We start from the raw sequence: 18,665 nt of genomic DNA, 5'->3' as shown, positions 1-18,665 counted from the left end.
AGTTCTTTCCGTTTGGAAAATTTTTTTGGGGGGGAATAACTGTGGTATGGCTGGAACGTACAGAAAATTATACATTTTTTTTTTAATTTATTGAAAACTGTTCAAATTGTCCTTCCATTTTGAAGGTATTTGCGAAACTAATTTCATCAAACAGAAAGACAGAAAGGCCTTTTGTCGCTGACTGTACAATACAAACGAGCCTCCTCCTTCCCATACCAAGAGTACGGACATTGTGGCCCAGTGGTAGAGTACCCACCTCTATCGTGAAGGATCTCCGGATCGATCCCAGGCTAGAGGGTTAGCGGTGGACAACATTCATATCCATAGACTTTCTCCGGGTTCTTCAGTTTGCTTCCGCATTCTCATTTAAATTTCATAATTATTCACTGCTATTAATCATACGTCTGCCGGGACGACAGAACTTGACAGATTTACCAAAAACAAATAAATAAAAAGTTAACTCAGAATATTAAAAATTATTTACATATTTAATTTTACGTTCTTTTCCTATGATTTTGGAATACAGAAAACGAGCTGCTTCTTTCCCGTAGAGTTGCCTGTGTTAGGACAGTAAGGCTCTTGATCCTTATAGTCTCTTTCTATAAATATCAACAACTCAAAAATAACACTTATACAAATTAGTTGTTTAATACTCATAAAATGTTATATTAAATATTCTACGATTTTAAAGGACTTTTGACATAATGCAAACGTTTTAGAACCCAATGGGCACAAAACGCAAATACTATTCTGTAGGTCCGAAAAACCTAGAAAGTGTTGTTATTCGAATTTAAAAGCATTTTGTTAATATTTATCAGTACTATTTATTCTGATTTATTCACTGAAATTCATTGGCGGCATCAGGATTCCGGAACAGAAAGGCAATGTAAGGTGGGTGCTGATTCTCTTCGAAGCCAAAGTCTTCCATTGCAGCCCTGGCAAGAAGCACTGGCGCAAATCCCAGGAGGATGAGGGGGACTTATCCTCCTCCAATCTTGGAACTAGAGAGGCGGTCTCCCCAATAATTCGATTTGAAATGTGTTTTTTTTTTGGGGGGGGAGAAATGTGATGATTTATGTGCGATTGCCACAAAGGAAAGTGATATTAAATTGATGCCCTCCCCCCCGAATAAGCCTCAAATCTGCCCGCTTCCCAATATTGAATACAACTCTGTTCCCTTGATTCTCCACAGCATTGTTTTTCAACTTCATAAATATTTTGGAGCTAAAAAAAAAAAAAAAAGGATTGAAGGAACAGTCTTTCCCGTTACCCCCAATGTTGAAGACATTTGCAACGCAGTGTGGACACCAGTGGCAATAACAGCAATATGGGCAAGAACATTGTCATGCTTACAAAATAGTTGTTACTGGGACAGTATATGGAATGGAAATAAACATCGAAAAATCGAAAGTCATGAGAATAGCCCGTGGAAACACATCCTTACGGGTCAGAGTAGAACAAAGAACTTGAAGAAGTCGAGCATTTCAAGCATCTGGGAAGTATTTTGACGAGAGATGCTTAAACACCGAACAGATTAGGTCAAGAATTGTCATAGCCAAAGAAGGCTTCAACAAGAAAAGATCACTCTTAAGTAGCAGGCTTAATATTGGATAAAAAAGAAGTTGATCAAGAGCTTTATACATGGAGTATTGGACTATATGGTTCAGAGACTTAGACATTACAGAAGTCAAAGAAATATTTAGAGAGTTTCGAAATATGGTATTGCAGGTATGGTATTGAAATCTAAGTTTTACGTCCCACGGTTATGCCGGTTAGGCTAAAGGAGACGGTGATGATAGATGAGTGAAATGGTGGAATGAAGAAAGTGGGAGGAAACGGGAGAACCCCGAGAAAACCCACGAGCACGGTGTTTGTCCACACGGCGCGAACTGGGATCGAACCAGGGACCCCAAGCACCGGAGGTGAACGCTCTACTATTGAGCCATCAATCATTCACTTGCTTTCATTAAAGACATAATTGTGGGACGTTAAACTAAAATATTTCATTTAACTTCTAACCTCGTACATTTCTATGGAGAAAAGATAATAGTACGAAGATTCCGGAAGAGAAACGTAATAGGGGAAAAGTATAAATTATTTTTAGATTTTAAGGGGTCTAAAGGGGGATGAAAAATTCCAATGTTATTTAAATGGGCGTTTTCTTGGGATACAAAATGTTACTTTTTAGATCAGCGTTTCCCAACCGGTGTGCCGCGAATGGGCCCCTGGTGTGCCGCGAGGAAATCGAAACGAATTATTTAATTCTATAGGAATCAAATTGCAAGACATAGGGGAAAATGTATATTTGTATTTCACATTACTATGAACCTCTACTATAAATCTACAATTTTAAGTTTCATACTTTGTTACTTTTCTGTACATTTTTAATGTTGAAAACGTATTTATCATTGTCATGACCATTATTGCTTCTTTATTGTTGCAGACTATTTCGTAAGTTGAAATTTTAACATATCATTCAATAAATTCAACAAAGCAAATATGCATGGAATTACCTACATTTGTAGGAGATTTCTTTATTTATTCGTTATTTAGTGATCTTCCCTTTTAGTTAAAGGTTAGATACAGTTTTCGAAAGAGAAAGTGGATGTTTAAAAACCCGAGTCCTATATTTCATTGCAATTGTTTTCTATTTTAAAATTAGAATGAAAAATTAGCATAATGATTTACCACGGGGGAAAATCAGTGATCTAGCTTTCTTCTCTGTAAGGAAATCAGTAATCACATAAAAATATCACGGTATTTTATATTTACAAATAATAATACTAATAATATATGTATAAAATATGGGTGTGCCGCGAGAATTCAAGTTACACCTATAGTGTGCCGCAAGTTGAAAAAGGTTGGGAAATTGTTTTAGATAGTTGAAATAGGTAAAGAATTGTTGGTTTAAGAGAGACGACGCCGTAGGCCGAGCAAACGCGGGAGTCTGGGAGCGGGGCCCCCAGCTAACCGGCGAAGGCTAGTATAGACCTATATTATATAGCTGCCATAAATGTGGTACCACTTGCAGCACCGGTGCGGCAATGTAGGAGTTGCGACGGCGGCGAGAAAAGTAGTGCTTATTTCTTCATTCTATAGTAGAAGCCAACACATGAAAACAAAGTCAACAAATCAACATACTAATAGACCTTAATTGTGTCGAGTGACTGTAATCCCAATGCTAATATCAAAATTACGCCGCCAATGATTCCGCCTCGTGGAATGGCTCATGCTATTGTTAAAAAGAGAAAAATGATGAGCAAAATATCTCCACAACTGAACCCTCACAACAGTATGAGATGTAGCACAATATAATGTCCCGTATTCTTTATGATTAATAATTGATACAAAGATAGATTTCTTTACCTCGTCTGATACATGTATTTTGAAAGGTTTTATTGCCACATCTTCTTTAGCTGGTCGTTGCCCTGGGCCCCAGTAAGTGTCTGGTATTTCAGGTAATGGCGGGGGCACCGAGTATTTTCTAACTGCTATAGCTATCAGAAGAACTGTTATTGCAATGGTGAAGAGGAGACGTTTTCCTGTTCCCATTCCCATCTTGGCTCTGAAATAAAAAAAAATATAAAAATAAAAAATCACATAAAAAGTTTATGGGGACACCAAGCCACCTACTATCTTACCTATTTAACATTTTACTCTATATTGATAGAAAACGATTTACCACAAATTTGAAATGTTCCAAACTGATATTTGAGTGCCAGATAATTACGACGTAAGAGAATTGCGTTCCCAAAGTTCAGGCCAAAACTAATGAGCCAGGAACACTTACTAGTCCATATATCTCGTTTAGTTTCTAAATTCCATTTTTTTTTTTTCTATTTTAAGATTTTTCTGTTGGAGTTCAACGTCCCACGGATATGCACCGAGGCTAAGCGAAACTCTATATGATAATGGTGAAACGAATTAAGTGGAAGAAAAATGGGAGAAAACCCACGCACACGCTATTTGTCTACCATAAAACTCACTTAGCGGGAGCTGGAATCAAAGCAAAGACCGTATACACCAGATGGGCTGTCTACCACTGAGTCACTGCAGTCCTCTTCTTCTAAGTGATCTGGGCCGCGGTGGCTCAGTAGTAAAGCGTTCACCTCTGGTGCATGGGGTCCTTGGTTCGATCCCAGCTCGCGCCAAGTGAACTTTGTGTGTGGTGGACAAACACCGTGTGTGTACGTGTGTAAGTTTTATCATGGTTCTCCCGTTTCCTCCCACTTCCTTCATTTCATTCATTTCCATCTTCACTATCTCCTTTTGCCTACCCGGTATAATCGTGGGACGTAAAAGTTTACGTCTGAAATTCAAAGTCACTTTTCAACATCCACGAGTCATGGCGTCTTGACTGACCTACACTAATCGTGTAATACAAACTAAATAGGTACTCCCACTCGAGATAAAAATCAGGTCTCCCAAACTGAACACTAAACAGTTAGTTACAAGAGATCCCCTTATTTTGGAATTGAGAGGAAGTAAACTTGGGTCTCGAAAGCCAGAAATAGTCGATGTACTAAAGACCTCGAGATAGAGATTATAATACTGCTTAAACTTGACCCAAATTTTTCAAATCTCCGGAACGTCTGTGGTATCAAATCGCTGTAAACGGCATTATGATATTTATGTATATTAAAATCCATCTAGGGTATGTAATCAAATATGATATTCATTTCTAAAGAAAAAAATCTTTTACAAAACTTCAATTTTTCAATTCTTGTAACTTCGTACTTATTCATTCTAAATACATCATAACACGATCCGTATTTGACACTACGGTGCTGTGAATATGCATTGTCCCGTTCGTTCTATTACTACTACTTTCGGCACCTCCAAATTTTTTAATAGACTATTTGGATATTGTGGCGCCCTTAGTTTGTAACAGTAAATAATCAATGTGGTTTAGCATGTAGAATTGAACTATGCAGGCGTTTCGGGGGTCAGGTGTTTCGGGGTTTTAACCCAGAGCCGTAAGTTGTGGGGGAAGAAGGAGCAACTCTCTCTCCATGGAAGTTCCTCGCTGTTCAGAAGGAGCCCACTTCAAAATATTCTTTTTTCTCCACATGGTATGAACATGACTGTATAAATGAAGCATCCAATAGGTTCACCACATTAAAATGAAAGAAAAGAATTGAGTAAAACAAATGTGATCTAGGTCCATTTCAATAAAATGTCTATTGTTAGGGCCTCCAGAAATAATATATATTTCTTAAGACTTTAAATTGTGTCAAATATTGTATCCTCAATTTGACTAATGCAGGATGGAATGGTCCAAGAACTGCAAATAATTTAAGGTGCTGCTGCTCCACCACCATCTGAACAAGATGCATTTCCATAAAACGAAGCGTAAATTTAATCTGGGTCATACTTCAGATAATCTCCAACCAGAGTCCCTAGAAATATTTTTTTTAGTGAGCTTTTAATTCTAGGGCCCCAAAATAGATATTTTAGTAGGAGCCCAAACAGGACTGGCCCTAGGCAATTGGCTGTTCCGTACAACCAGGGGCGGATCCAGGACAGACTTTTTGGGGAGCGGTGGGTTGTAATACTGCTACTTAGAGCTACTTTTAAGAGCTCCAAACTCTGGGATGGGTTTTATTTATATATATATATATATATATAAAATAAGAGGGGCAATCGCTCCCCTGGATTCGCCCCTGCGTGCAATGGCATTTTACACCCTCCCTCTTTCTCCAGAAAGAACAAATCTTAAAAGCCACGATTTTAAGTACCGGTATGCTACTCCATCACGAAAAACGAAGGGGAGGAAAAGTGCACTCACACTCAGAAAGGCCTAAAGATAACAAGTATAATCTCGTTGTTTGTTTTTTCTTTAACTAATAGTCTATTATGTTTAAAGCAAACACATCTCCAGAGGAAAGATGGTAATATTTTTATAGAACTCCATATCGAGCTTTAATCTCAATATATCAGTTTGCAATTCCAGTGCAATTAACGTGTTATATTTTTATTTTCCTTCTGTGTCTGTTCAAAATTAAAAAAAACCTTGTCTGTACCTTCGATAAGGATGTGTCAAACATAAGCCTAGTTTTCATATGAAAACTGTGATAACTAACTAAATGGAACAGGTGTTCGCTACTGTTCGAGAATTGAGTTCTTGCATTTGACAACAATCAAGCAATTCATGCTGGGATTTGTTTGACTTTAGCACTGTCCATGTGACCTTAAACTAATAAGACCTAAACATTATAAATGTAGTATTCAGATAGATCAGCTTAGTAAATTTAACTACCATCATCATGATGTATGTTTCCAACGAGAAATATTTATTTTAAATGACATAGTTAGATTTTGTCGCCCCATGCAAATACACGTGTTGCACATATGGTACAACCGATTCTGGGCCCAAATATTAATGCTCTTTCCCCCCCACGATAAGTTCCAAGTTACGGCGCACATTTAGCATCTTGAGCAAGATATACAAAAGTAAACATTTACCACATTAAGGTATACAAAATCTGATATTATATGAACTTGAGAACGTGGACTTCCTCTTGATGAAATTCTGCGTACACCACTACAACAATGTAATAATCTGACGTAATGCAATACGAAAAAAATACTTTATATTGATTTGGCAATACTGTTAATCTGATAACATTGCTGATAAGTGAGGATGTTAAACCATTTCCCCTGTCGATGTATGTCGTACAGAATTTTTTTTAAGCCATAAATTTGAAAATTACAAGGGCATTTCAAGATAATGGTCAACTACATATATCCCAACTAACAGTAACGACACAAGCTTTAATTTCTTGGGATGGGTCAGGAACAAGTGGAGATTTTTTTTTTTCAACCGAAAATAATAGTTTATTACGTATTTGACCTACCTTACAATATGACATTTGATGGAATACGATGCCACCGAAGGGGCGAGGCGCACGGCCCCTTGTCCCCCTCTAGCGTCATCACAGTTAACTACACAGTCGTCGGGTAGTGACTTGAAGTTATTTCTACGAAACATTATCACTAGTCAGTATTACGTAATCGATAAATACGATAAAATACGCGACCTTGTAATCTTCTTCTTCTGCTACTATTAATTTGCTGTGTCACAGAGTATAAAAGGGGAAAAAAAAGAGAAAGATAGACTCGTCAGACCAAATGTCAATAATCAATATCGTTTTAGAATTTCTGCAACAACAATAAGTAGATCGTTTAGAGCATAGCCGGATCTACGGGGAAGGGGGTCAATTCGGGGTATTTGCCCCGGGGTGCAGCTGGTTAGGAATATGTAATGGGCGCAGGGGCGGATCCAGGACGGACTTCTGCGGGGGGTTGTAATACTGCTACTTAGAACTACTTGTAAGAGCTCCAAACGCTGGGATAAATTTTATTTATATATATAAAACAAGATTTCTCTTCTGGGGGGGCATCGCCCCGATCGCCCCCTGAATTCGCCCCTGAATGGGCGCCATTTAGATGCAACATTAATTCGATTTCGATGCAGAGTTTGACTCAAGACGTATGGATGATTACGAGATGATTGGTGGAATGAAGAAAGTGGGAGGAAACGAGAGAATCCCGAGAAAACCCACACACAGGAGTCAAATAAGAGGAATACAGGCACCTTTCCAACATTTATTAATTTTGTTCACTGGGATTAATTCAGCAGTGAATTTACACTTTTTCAGGCCAAAAATAAATCAATTGGTCTTATGAAAAGTGCCGTAAAGACTTTTCCTTTCTTAATTGGCTGGTATTACGTTTTTACGTGTAATGATTAAATTTTGTCAAATGCAATCGATTCTATATTTATTTAATGAAGGCAATAAAACTTTTTAAGTACATTTCAATATGTAAACGTTTTAATCGATTCTATTTCACAATTAAGAAAGGGATATGAGAATCATAGAAAGTCAGTCAAAACCTAACATTTATCTCCAGTTTTTTGACTGAGGTACTGAGACTACTAAACTAAGTATGCAATTACGTTGGGTAAAAGTTTATAATAATTCTTTCTCGATACCAGTAATCTGAGAATATTATTGTAGAATCTAGTATGTTTTAACGAATATCATAAATATTTAATATACATAAAACGTAAACATTAATCTATGTGTTTGTGTTTCGACCAGGGGCGGATCCAGGGGGGACGATCGCCCCCCCATAAGACGAAACGTTCTTATTTTATATATATAAATAAAACCCATACCAAAGTTTAGAGCCCTTAAAAAGTAGCAGTATGACAACCCACCGCCCCCTTCCCCAGAAGTCGGTCCTGGATCCGCCCCTGGTTTCGATTAAACGAGAAAATGTCTTCTGCGATGTATTTTTAATACTACTAACTTTATACACTTTGAATAAACTTCATAATTGGTTTCATGCTCGTATGTGGACACAAATTTCAGTAAAAGTTATAAAAGGGAGAAAGATGACAAACGATTTAAACGTTTTAAAGTGCATATATTAACCTAAGATTTGCTGCAATTCCTAACATGAGGGAGGAAGGGGGCGCTAGAATAACGTCTTTGCCCCGGGCGCAATACTTCGTAGATCCGCCCCTGGTTTAGAGCAGTGGTTCCCAACCTGGGGACCATGAAAAAACGAAAAGCGAGAAATCTCTGACATAAATAAAATGTGAAATTATGAATAAAACAACTTGTAGTAAGCATTTACAGTTTAGCTTTAGCAAATTTCAAAACACTACATATTTGACATTTTATCTTTCCTATTCGTATTAAAGATTTCTACTTTATTAAAAACTACACAATTATACACATTCTTATTACTTTACAAAACTTTCAAAAATGAGTACAAAATGCTATTTCACTGCATAAGATGGATTCAAAAACTAATTAAGGGTAGGGTTGCCAACTCTGGAAAATAAAATTACCGGCACCACCTCAAAATTCCTTATGATATAGGCCTAAGTGTGAAGCATCTCTCTGTTCGAAACCATCCATGGGAAGGAAATGTACTATCATGGACAAAAGTGCATTAGCACTTGTATTCTGCATATCCTTAGTACATTCACTAACAGGAATTTCAGGAATGATCCAAAAAATGGATCAAAAGATTGCGATCTTGGCAAATAATTAGTTTTTGGTTCTTGGGTCACAAAATTTTTGAAGGGATCCTAAATCGATTTTTTTACGGAATAAGCACATCATACTGAGTGAAGTGATAGTTTTGGTTTGGCTACACTATTTGTAGTTCTCCAGATATAAGGCCTACAAGGAAATTTTTGCCTGAAATATATTGAATCTTTTGATCCAATAAACTTAATAGATACATTGTGCTAAAAATTAGAAACTTAAGTCGCTACTGATCATTTTATTTCATTTACCAGTAACTGCCACTTCTTTAATATTATCGAAACAGATGAACAAAAGTAGAGTAATCTTTACCTGACAATTTTGGATTTACGAAATGAAATTTACTCTTTAAACTTATACTTCAACTACAGGAAATTGCTTTAAGAAGTTATTTTCCACTCTCAATAAATGTATAAAATTCCTTATAAGTAAATTTCAAATTTTCCCTGACAGTTCCTGTCACCTCTAAAATTACCTAGAGATAAATAAAATATACTAATCGTTTATAGATGGTGAAAGGTGACAGTTTTGGCATTTACAGAATGAAAGTTACTTTTTTAATTTATACTTAAAACTAGTGCACTTTCAGAACTCGTTTTTCATTTTTAATAAATGTATAAAATTCTTCACAAGTAAATTTCGATGTTTTATTATGGATTACAGGTTTAAAATACTGGTCATAAAAGGATTGGTACGAAGTTTGTATAGTCACCGGTCTTAATTAAAATAATAGCAACATTTCCGGCCAGGCTGGTGAAATACTGGCCAGTTGGCAACCCTAAATAAGGACAAAGGGGGAAAAAAACTCAATGTGATGGTTGACATTACTTTTCGTTCACAAGTTTCTTGATATTCAGTGATAAGTTCGAGAAGGCGCACCTGAGATCACGTTCCACTTCCAAATGGTTGCGGTACTTTGATTTTATTGTGGTCAACTTCGAAAAGTCTGATTCACCGAGGTTAGTTATCGCAGTGGTGCCCACCCCCCCTTATGTCCATGACGCACCCCCCCCCCCAATTGTCTATCCGTAGGTGTTCTTCCATGAAAAAAATCTTTTCGATTAATTTTACCCCCCCATCAAACATATTTATATAGATTTTTAACCCCCCCAAATATTTCAATGACGCAGTTTGCGTCATAGCCCCCCCTTGTGGGCACCCCTGGTTATCGAGAACTGAACAAAAACTTAACGCTTCTTTTTACCCTTGGATAAACAGGCAGGAAATAAGTACAAAATTCTTTGAAAGACGTTGATAAACAGTTCTTTGGCACCTTAATAGCACTTCAATTGCTTCTTCCAGAATATCATGCAGAAGTAGGGGTAAAAGTGGATCTGAACAGGTAGGGGGATGTTTGACATCACGCCGTCCCCCTACCTATCTTCGCCCATTGCATTTTTTTTAGAAAGTGGGGGGACGGCACAGATATTTTTGGAATTGGGACAACGACGTCGCCCGCGTTCCTCCTCACTTTTATCCCTGTGTAGAAGTAAATCAACATCAATGGTGAAAGGTGTTCTTGCTAATTTGCACGGCCAATCTTCTCACGCAAATCAAGAAAATATTACTTGAATTAACCTCAGACTGATACTAGGTGTAAGTTGATATTCTCTCTCCACATGGTTAAATTACAACGATATTCTATATTCATTTTGTGAATTTCTTCTATTTTGATATCTTGGTTTTGAGCAACGGTGCATAAAAGTACACAATCTATCGTGCAGAATAAAAGAAAAAAAAAAAAAATATATATATATATATATATATATATATATATATATATATATATATATATATATGTATGTATGTATGTTTGTGATTCTATATAAAAAGAAATAAGATTGAATCTTAGTAGCTGAAGATACGTATATGTTGATTTTATACGAGGGTCATTCAATAAGTAAAGAAACAAAGTCTATATTTTTAACACTAATCAATTTTTTGTTTGTTTCAGGGGTGTTAGCTGGCAACCTTGGGATATGCTCTGATCTGCTGTTTCGTAATTTTATGTCAACATAACTTCAAAAACATCAATTCATCATGGCAAGTCCTCTAGAAGATTGAACCTTAGAAGAACAGCGCTCAGTCATTAGGTTTTTAGTCGCAGAAGGTGTAAAACCAAGTGAATTTTTTTCTCGAATGTTGAGACAGTACGGTAACAGTTGTATGAACCGTGCGAATGTGTACAAGTGGGTTGATCGGTTTAAAAGTGGCCGAACAAGGTGATGAACCCCGATGTGGACGTCCAGTGGAAGTTTCTGGTTCTTCGTTGGAATCGATGATTGACAGACTTATTCGTGATAACAGAAGAATTACTGTTGAAATGATAGCTGAGGAAGTTCAAGTAAGTGTTGGAACTGTTCACAATGTCATTAGGAGCATTTTAAAGTACAGAAAAACGTGTGCCAGATGGGTTCCCAGACGGTGCAAAGGTGGCTTCGGGGTACATCGAAAGATTTCTTCGCCAAGGGAATTAGGAAGCTGCAAGAAAGATGGGACAAATGCATAACTGTAAAGGGTGATTATATTGAAAAATAGCCTTAGTTTTGAATGATTGAAATAAATCTTTATTGAGTTATAGCAATGTCTCTTTACTTATTGAATGCCCCTCGTATGTATAATCCCCGGTACTCTTCGTTACTGTAACAACAGATAGTTGTTTATTTAAATGTTGCTATGACAACCACCGAAAAAGAAAAGTATTACTAATAAAGTTTTGAGGATAATAAAAGATAATAGTGATACAAGGTGGTGTGTCTTATTTAATGCAATTTGATCGTGTTCATATAGCTAAAAATTACGCGAACTGTGGGCTGGAATGTAACATAAATATAATATTACAAAATCACACTTTATTGTCACAAAGTTCATTAAATTGAGTAAGAGATGATAAGTTGAGCGTTGAAGCATTCAGATGGCGTTTCCATAGTAGGTTCTATTCCATGAAAGTTCTTATCGCGTCATAAGAACTTAGTATGTTCGTGTTTCTACCTTGAGTTTAAAGGTCCGCAAGATATGAAAGAGAAAATACAATTATGTCGTCAGTAAATGAAGTATTTCCTACACTTAGAAGAAATATATCTACATCCGACTTAGGCTCGTACAGCCTACTTAAGATATTACCTTTCGACAACCAACGGACTTCGGTATGGAAAAGTAAAGTTTTAAGTTCAGCCCTGAGGTCGTTGCATAATGTCTCAAACAGACAATTACTCTGAGGACTTGGCTTTACAAAATTAACTTTAATAACAACGATAATGCGTGATTTAGGTTTTCTGGTAAAGTTTTTGCAGCTAAGGTTTGCCTGTGAATTAAACAGTGCGAACCAATGATTGCAGGATTTCTGTCCCCCAGCTTTATAAATTCAGACTGCGAACCTAACATTGCTGGAGCTCCATCAGTGAAGGATTATTTCGCCCAAAAGGGTCCTTTTTCATCATCATTACCCACTCCTTCCTCTGCTTCGATCGCAATATCTTTGGAGTGGTGGTTCTGGTGATATAGATTGTTTATGTATTCCTCCCAGATTCTACGGATTCTTTGATTGTCAGTGACTATCTTCGATTCCAAACGTGAGTATACTTTTGTTAGTCTTCCCTCCTAATTCTTTTGCTTTCTCATACACCAGATTATATTTGCCGCGCCGTTGGTTCCATTATTTCTTCACACACCTGTTACATGTACTTCTCTTTGGCTTTGACAATCTCTCTTCCCAATTAATTATTCAGCCTTCTGTTTTCTTTGATGTCCGTGGTTTTCGCCCTTCTGCGTTCTTCTATTTTTTTAATCATCGCTTCTGTTACCTATGCTTTTCTCGGAGCTCTTTCCATCCTGCCTGCCGGTGCTGTTGTGGAGTGTGTCTAGTAGAGTCTGTTTAAATTTTCTCCAGCTATTTTCTACTCTGCCTACTACATGGACCATTGTACAGTAAGGGACACTTCTGGATGGTACACTTGTGTAAATTTCCATATTGGTGTACCATCCAGAAGTTTCCCTTACTGTACATACTTTTTTCTTCAGTCTTTTCTTTCACATCACTGTCCATACTTCTTAGTCGCTTTAAGTTTCATTTTCGATTTCTCCTTACATTTATCTTTATCGACTTTAACCAGGTTTGCACTTCCGTCATTAGGAGATTATGGTCCGAATTAATGTTCTCTCCTGGTAGTGTCTTCACGTCTCGTACACTATTCCTGAAACGTTGCTTGACAAGAATGTAATAGATTTGGTAGCGTTTCTTATCTCCTGGACTTTTCCATGTACACAGCTCGGTATTTCTTAAACCATGTATTCATCATCACCATATCATGTTACCTACAGAAGCAGATAAGCATCTAGACCTGTGTATTTCTTCAACCTAGTTCAAATAGTCCTACCACCTTACTCGCAGTTCGTTTTCCCATTACGCTGTTGAAGTCTCCTATTACTATAGCGATGAAATTACCTCTCCCCTCCTGATGCAATATGTTACTAATCTCGTCTTATATTACTTCATTGTGTCATGGTCAGCTATTGACATACACACTTGCTTGTATTGTCATAATATTCACATGGTATTGCACTTAGCTTTACAAACATCAAGCGGTCACTGTAGCATTCCACTTTGGTTACGCTTTTTGGTATTTCGTTTCTCATTGCTATTACGATATTATTCTCGGCTTTAGCGCCACCCGAATAGAATATTGTATAATTTTTCAATATTACCTCACTACTTTTTTTTTACCATTCCACTTTTCATTTCTTCATTTCCAACCCGCACGTCGTAAGATTTGTGCGTTCCAGGTTCCTACACTGAAATGAAAGTTATTTTCTCCGAGCGAGGGACTATTTACCTATGGAATGTTCTACCTCAGAAAGAACCATCATTGTATTTATTCTCGTCCTCTGTCCCTCCTGGGGAAAAATAATGTGGTATCGTAGTATTCACATTTCCTTTCCACATCTCTATGCCGTTGATCATCTTGTGAATCCTCTGCCTTTTTGGACAGTTCCTCTCTTAACCCTTGTGTACTACCATGGGGGCTTTTGGGACCCCAGAGTTGTTTATCATTATATAAATCTTATCTTTTAAACAAGTGAGAGAGATTACACTTCAGTCTTTTCTTGTATTCTATTTCAAGGGTATGCTAAAGGTGCCTACTAAAAATTTCAGTTGTCTGCTTGATGGTTCTGCGTGAAGAACACAATTTAGATGGGGTTCTACAAGACCCCATAGTAATTCCTGTGTAACAATTTTCTTGGTAGTACACAAGGGTTAAGAACAAGATGTCCTGAACTCTACGCGCTCATCTTCCTTAACTCCCACGTTATTCCCTTCAGACTAAAGGAGAGAGATAATTAATGAAAGAGAATTAAATATTTGTACTCTTCCATCGGGAATCGAACCCGATCCACGTACACCAAAGCTGCATATGCTAACCATTAAAAAAAAAAAAAGTTCGTTCTAAACGGGATGATAGTCTCTATGACCATCTCTCTTACATTCTACGTAACCCCACGTAATACGTACACGACAGGAACACAAATATCATGGATAATTAAAAATCCCGGCCGTGCTCTTCGGAGAGACTCCAAACCTCCAGTGGATTGCGCCTCCCGATCCGAAGTCGAATGCCCGAGACCACTCGCCCATTGCCACCGGCGAGTGGAGGCGAAGAAAGCATGACTATAAAATTTGTGTTACTGATGTCATTTCACAAAATCATTGATTATTATCAAAATTTTTACGTTGCGTTGACGCAAGCCGGTATGTAATAGGGTTCCCGATCGTTCCTCTTCTCTTGCGATCAGTGATGATTTCAAGTGTATCCTAGAAAGGAAACGTGCTATATCTCTGATCGTGCTCAAGTTGGATTAAACTTTTCAGCTCCCGCGTTAAGTCCCCCCGGGGAAATCTACAATCATGGCTACTTCCGATGCAAACAGCAGCAAATATCGAAGACACGTTATTTTCTTACAGATTTACAAGTAATACAAGTTCAAGTTTTCGCTAGTATGTTCTAATCCAGTGGTTTTCAACCGATGAGTCGCGACACACCATTTGTCACGCAGTCCCCTACGATGTGTCGCGAAATTTTAGAATTTAAAAATCATGAAGAATTTAATAATAATTAGCTAAAATCGAGACAAACTGTACCAGTCAACATCTCCAGCTGTAGCAATAATGCTCAATGCTATATAAAGTCATAATAAAAACAAATTGGATTCACTATTAAAATAGATTTTATTATTATTATTATTATTATTATTATTATTATTATTATTATTATTATTATAATCAAACACGGGTGTCACTGTTCTTGACGTTCAGTAAAGTGTGTCGCCAATCAAAAAAGGTTGAGAACCACTTTTCTGATATATCGTTATTAACTATCTGGAAGTTTCTTCATTAGCAAAGTTAAATTATTAATCATAAAATTTCAACTGTAGTGGTTGCTGTCTGCTGTAGCATTAATGTTATTAAATAAGTCAAAATTCCGTTAGTATTTCTCCACCGTACCATCCCAACATTGGCCCACCAAATGTCTCCAGAAGTCGTAACTAAAACTAAACAACAATGTTAGTGCACGCATAACTTACTCGGCCGTCAAATTCAAAAATATTATTTCAAGTAAAATACAATACAATATTGCGTTTGATATACTTGCTAGGCTAATCCAAAAGAGGGACATCAGCCTACTGTAATTAAACATAACACAATTACAAGGAGCAGTGCTTTATCCGGTCTCCTCGATTTCGGGGAGGGGAATCTGAAGCTCTGAAATTGGACTGGAACTTTGAGGTTAGCGACTCCTTTCAGCAGTAAGGCTATATGAGGCCTATAGCTTACGTAGGATTCGAACCACATGAGCTCCCTACCAGAATCGATTCATAGATCCAGGGCCGGCCCCAGGCAATTTGCCGCCTCCTTTCTCCAGAAAGGACAAATTTTAAAAGCCACGATTTTAAGTATGCTACTCACCATGAATAACAAAGGGGAGGGACAGAACACTCGCACTCAGAAAGGCATAACCATTACAAATACTTCTAGTGTAACTAGCTCTTTTATCTTCATTTCTTGATTTTCCTTCTACATCTGCTAAAAGCTTAAAAAAAATGTTTTCACCTTCAATGATAAGGAACTTGTTTGTAACAAAGACAAGACTAGTTTTCATATCAAAACTGTGATGACTAAATGGAACAGGTGTTCGCTACTGTTCGAAAATTGAGTTCTTGTATTTGACAACAATCAAGCAATTCATGCTGGGATTTGTTTGACTATTTGCTTTTGCACTGTCCCTGTGACAAACAAATGCGACCTAAACATGATTTATGAATGTGGTATTCAAATAGAATGTCAGTTAAGTAAATTTAAATATCATCATCATGAAGTTTGTTTTCAACAAGAAATGTTTTATTTTTAATAATACAGTTATGACATTTTGCCGCTCTTCGAAACAAATGCACGTGTCGCACATATGTTAGAGCCAGCTCTGCATATAATAAATCTTGGAAGGAGACCGTGGACCTTGTTCTTTAACAGTTTGCGCCATCGCAACAGAAAGTCTGCATTTTAGTGTGCGATAATAGACTTAACAGTTTATAATTGATTTTTGCATTTTTTTTTTTTTTTTTTACGTTGTTTCACTCCGCAGTTTGAATATGGCCCCATATTTATCATGCACAAACACCACAGCTTTAAAAAAAAAAAAAAAAAATCGGGAGGAATTCTACAACTTTGGGAATAACTGCCGAATATGTTTCAATGAAACACTGAGAAGTAATTTATGATTATTGGCTTACAGAGAATTACATCTTTATTAGTTTCTTCAATGTCACTTCATTCAGTGACATATCCAAAGGGGTTATCCTTAGGAAATTAAGCACATCTGAAACAATATGAACTTGGCAGCTTGAATCCTCTTTATAAAATTCTGCGCATGCCACTGATTCTGATGGATTTTTCCCCTCTCCACATTATCTTCATGTTGCAACATGATATCTAACGACAGGGGGCACGGAGGTGACAGAGCGTTTACCTCTGCTGCGTGGGGAACCTGATTCGATCTCCGGTTAAGTAAGTTTGTGATGGACAATATCGTATCCGTGGGTTTTGTCGGAGTTTTCCCGTTTCCTCCTACTTTCTCATTCCACAAATACTTCTGTCGTCCCATTAATTTGCCTTAATCATAGTCTCGCTTAGCCTAAAAGGACATAATCATGGAATGTTACACTGAAATATTTCATTTTCATTTCAAATGATATCTGTTTTTCTTCAAAACTCTCTTAAATTTCGTCTGAATTAATACTTCATAACATCCATAGCGCTTCCACCTACAACGCTGTGTTTCATTACATTGTTTTCGATCACGGCATTGTGACTTGCATTTTCCTCAAGTCACACGCCTCTTGACAAAAGTTACGAATCGAAACAATTACAACGCTGTTACGTAAAATACGCTGATAGCAATCTTTATGATTTTCTAAGTGTATAGGCAATGAACGTAAACACTAAATTATGTTAGATTGCAGAGAAATACTCACGTTTCCTTGTTAACACCACTATACACTTCTTTTCACCTTTCGGCTCACAGAACACCACCAACACGCCGTCTGCCTGTCAAGAGTAAACTCGGAGATCGGCGAACAAGCAAACACACGTTCAGCTCGCTGCAATGCGCCTCCGGCTACGGTTCGTGATGTCATTCGCGGGGAGCGGGCACGAGGCAGAGAAGCGCATCACTAACCTTGAACAGGGTTCATCACTGTTGCTAACCCATATTCGATTCATTCAGACCACTTGCATTAATGAAACAAATCTTTCTTTGTCGAATATAATATGTACAGTACATTCGAACTTTAATATCACAAATTGTTTTCGTTTAAGTATACAAGAGCGCACTTACGGAAGAGGTCCGGATTCTCCCCAAAACTTAGCAACCCTTATTAATACTTGTACAGTAAAACCTGTCTTCAACGGACCCTTTATTAAACGGAAATATTTCACGGTCCCATGAATTTTGGAGAACAAAACGTGTAAAACTCCCTTCATTAAGCGGAAACTGTGTTATGCGGACAACGGAAAGAAAAATAAAAAATTAACGGAAAATTCTGAGTTCCGGACTACAGCGTTTAGAAGATGTTTAAACATTCTGTGAGACATATACATTACACTGTCTGCGATAATAATGTTCGTTCTTTTGTTAAATATTTCTGGACAGTGTTGACCTTCCCCAACCACTACTCATATTCACCCCCACAAATTGTCCTTAATCCCCGCAACTTAATCAAGAATCATACGGAATGTCGGAAAGAAGAAAACGAGATAAAGGAAGAAGAGGAATACGATACCGAGTTCCAAGAAGAGTGTAGAATAAATACATATCAAGATTCTCTCAGAAGTTTAAAGGAACTGCAAAAATTTGCCTTACGAAAAAATGATTCTGATTCATTTAGTATAATTTCTCAGGCTAAAGTGTATGCGGAAAGTCAAGCAGCCAAGCAGCAATGTACACAGAAAACCCTGCTTGGCTATTAGAAAAATAAAGAAAACGTGTGCATAGCATATTTTGTATTCATTTTGTGTGTGTGTGTGTGTGTATTTATTCATAGAATAAAGAA

The 18,665-nt window shown here is 37.3% G+C and overlaps 1 protein-coding gene across 1 annotated transcript in view; it reads right to left on the bottom strand.

Moving 5' to 3' along the window:
* The window catches only part of LOC145684192 (juvenile hormone epoxide hydrolase 1-like), a 52,794-nt gene extending 35,038 nt beyond the window's left edge, over window positions 1-17,756 (bottom strand). The window contains exons 1-2 of the mRNA XM_081756223.1: window positions 17,589-17,756; window positions 3,367-3,565 (exon numbers count right to left, since the gene is read on the bottom strand). Coding sequence (XP_081612349.1) covers window positions 3,367-3,558 — 192 coding nt within the window. The 5' untranslated portion in view covers window positions 3,559-3,565; window positions 17,589-17,756. The remainder of the gene's footprint in view (window positions 1-3,366; window positions 3,566-17,588) is intronic.
* Window positions 17,757-18,665: the final 909 nt, after the last annotated feature.

The sequence above is a fragment of the Thermobia domestica genome, chromosome 4 (genome assembly GCF_964235325.1).
Source record: "Thermobia domestica chromosome 4, izTheDome1.hap1.1, whole genome shotgun sequence".
Classification (NCBI taxonomy): Eukaryota; Metazoa; Arthropoda; class Insecta; order Zygentoma; family Lepismatidae; genus Thermobia; species Thermobia domestica.
This window is presented reverse-complemented; position numbering and strand designations above follow the sequence as displayed.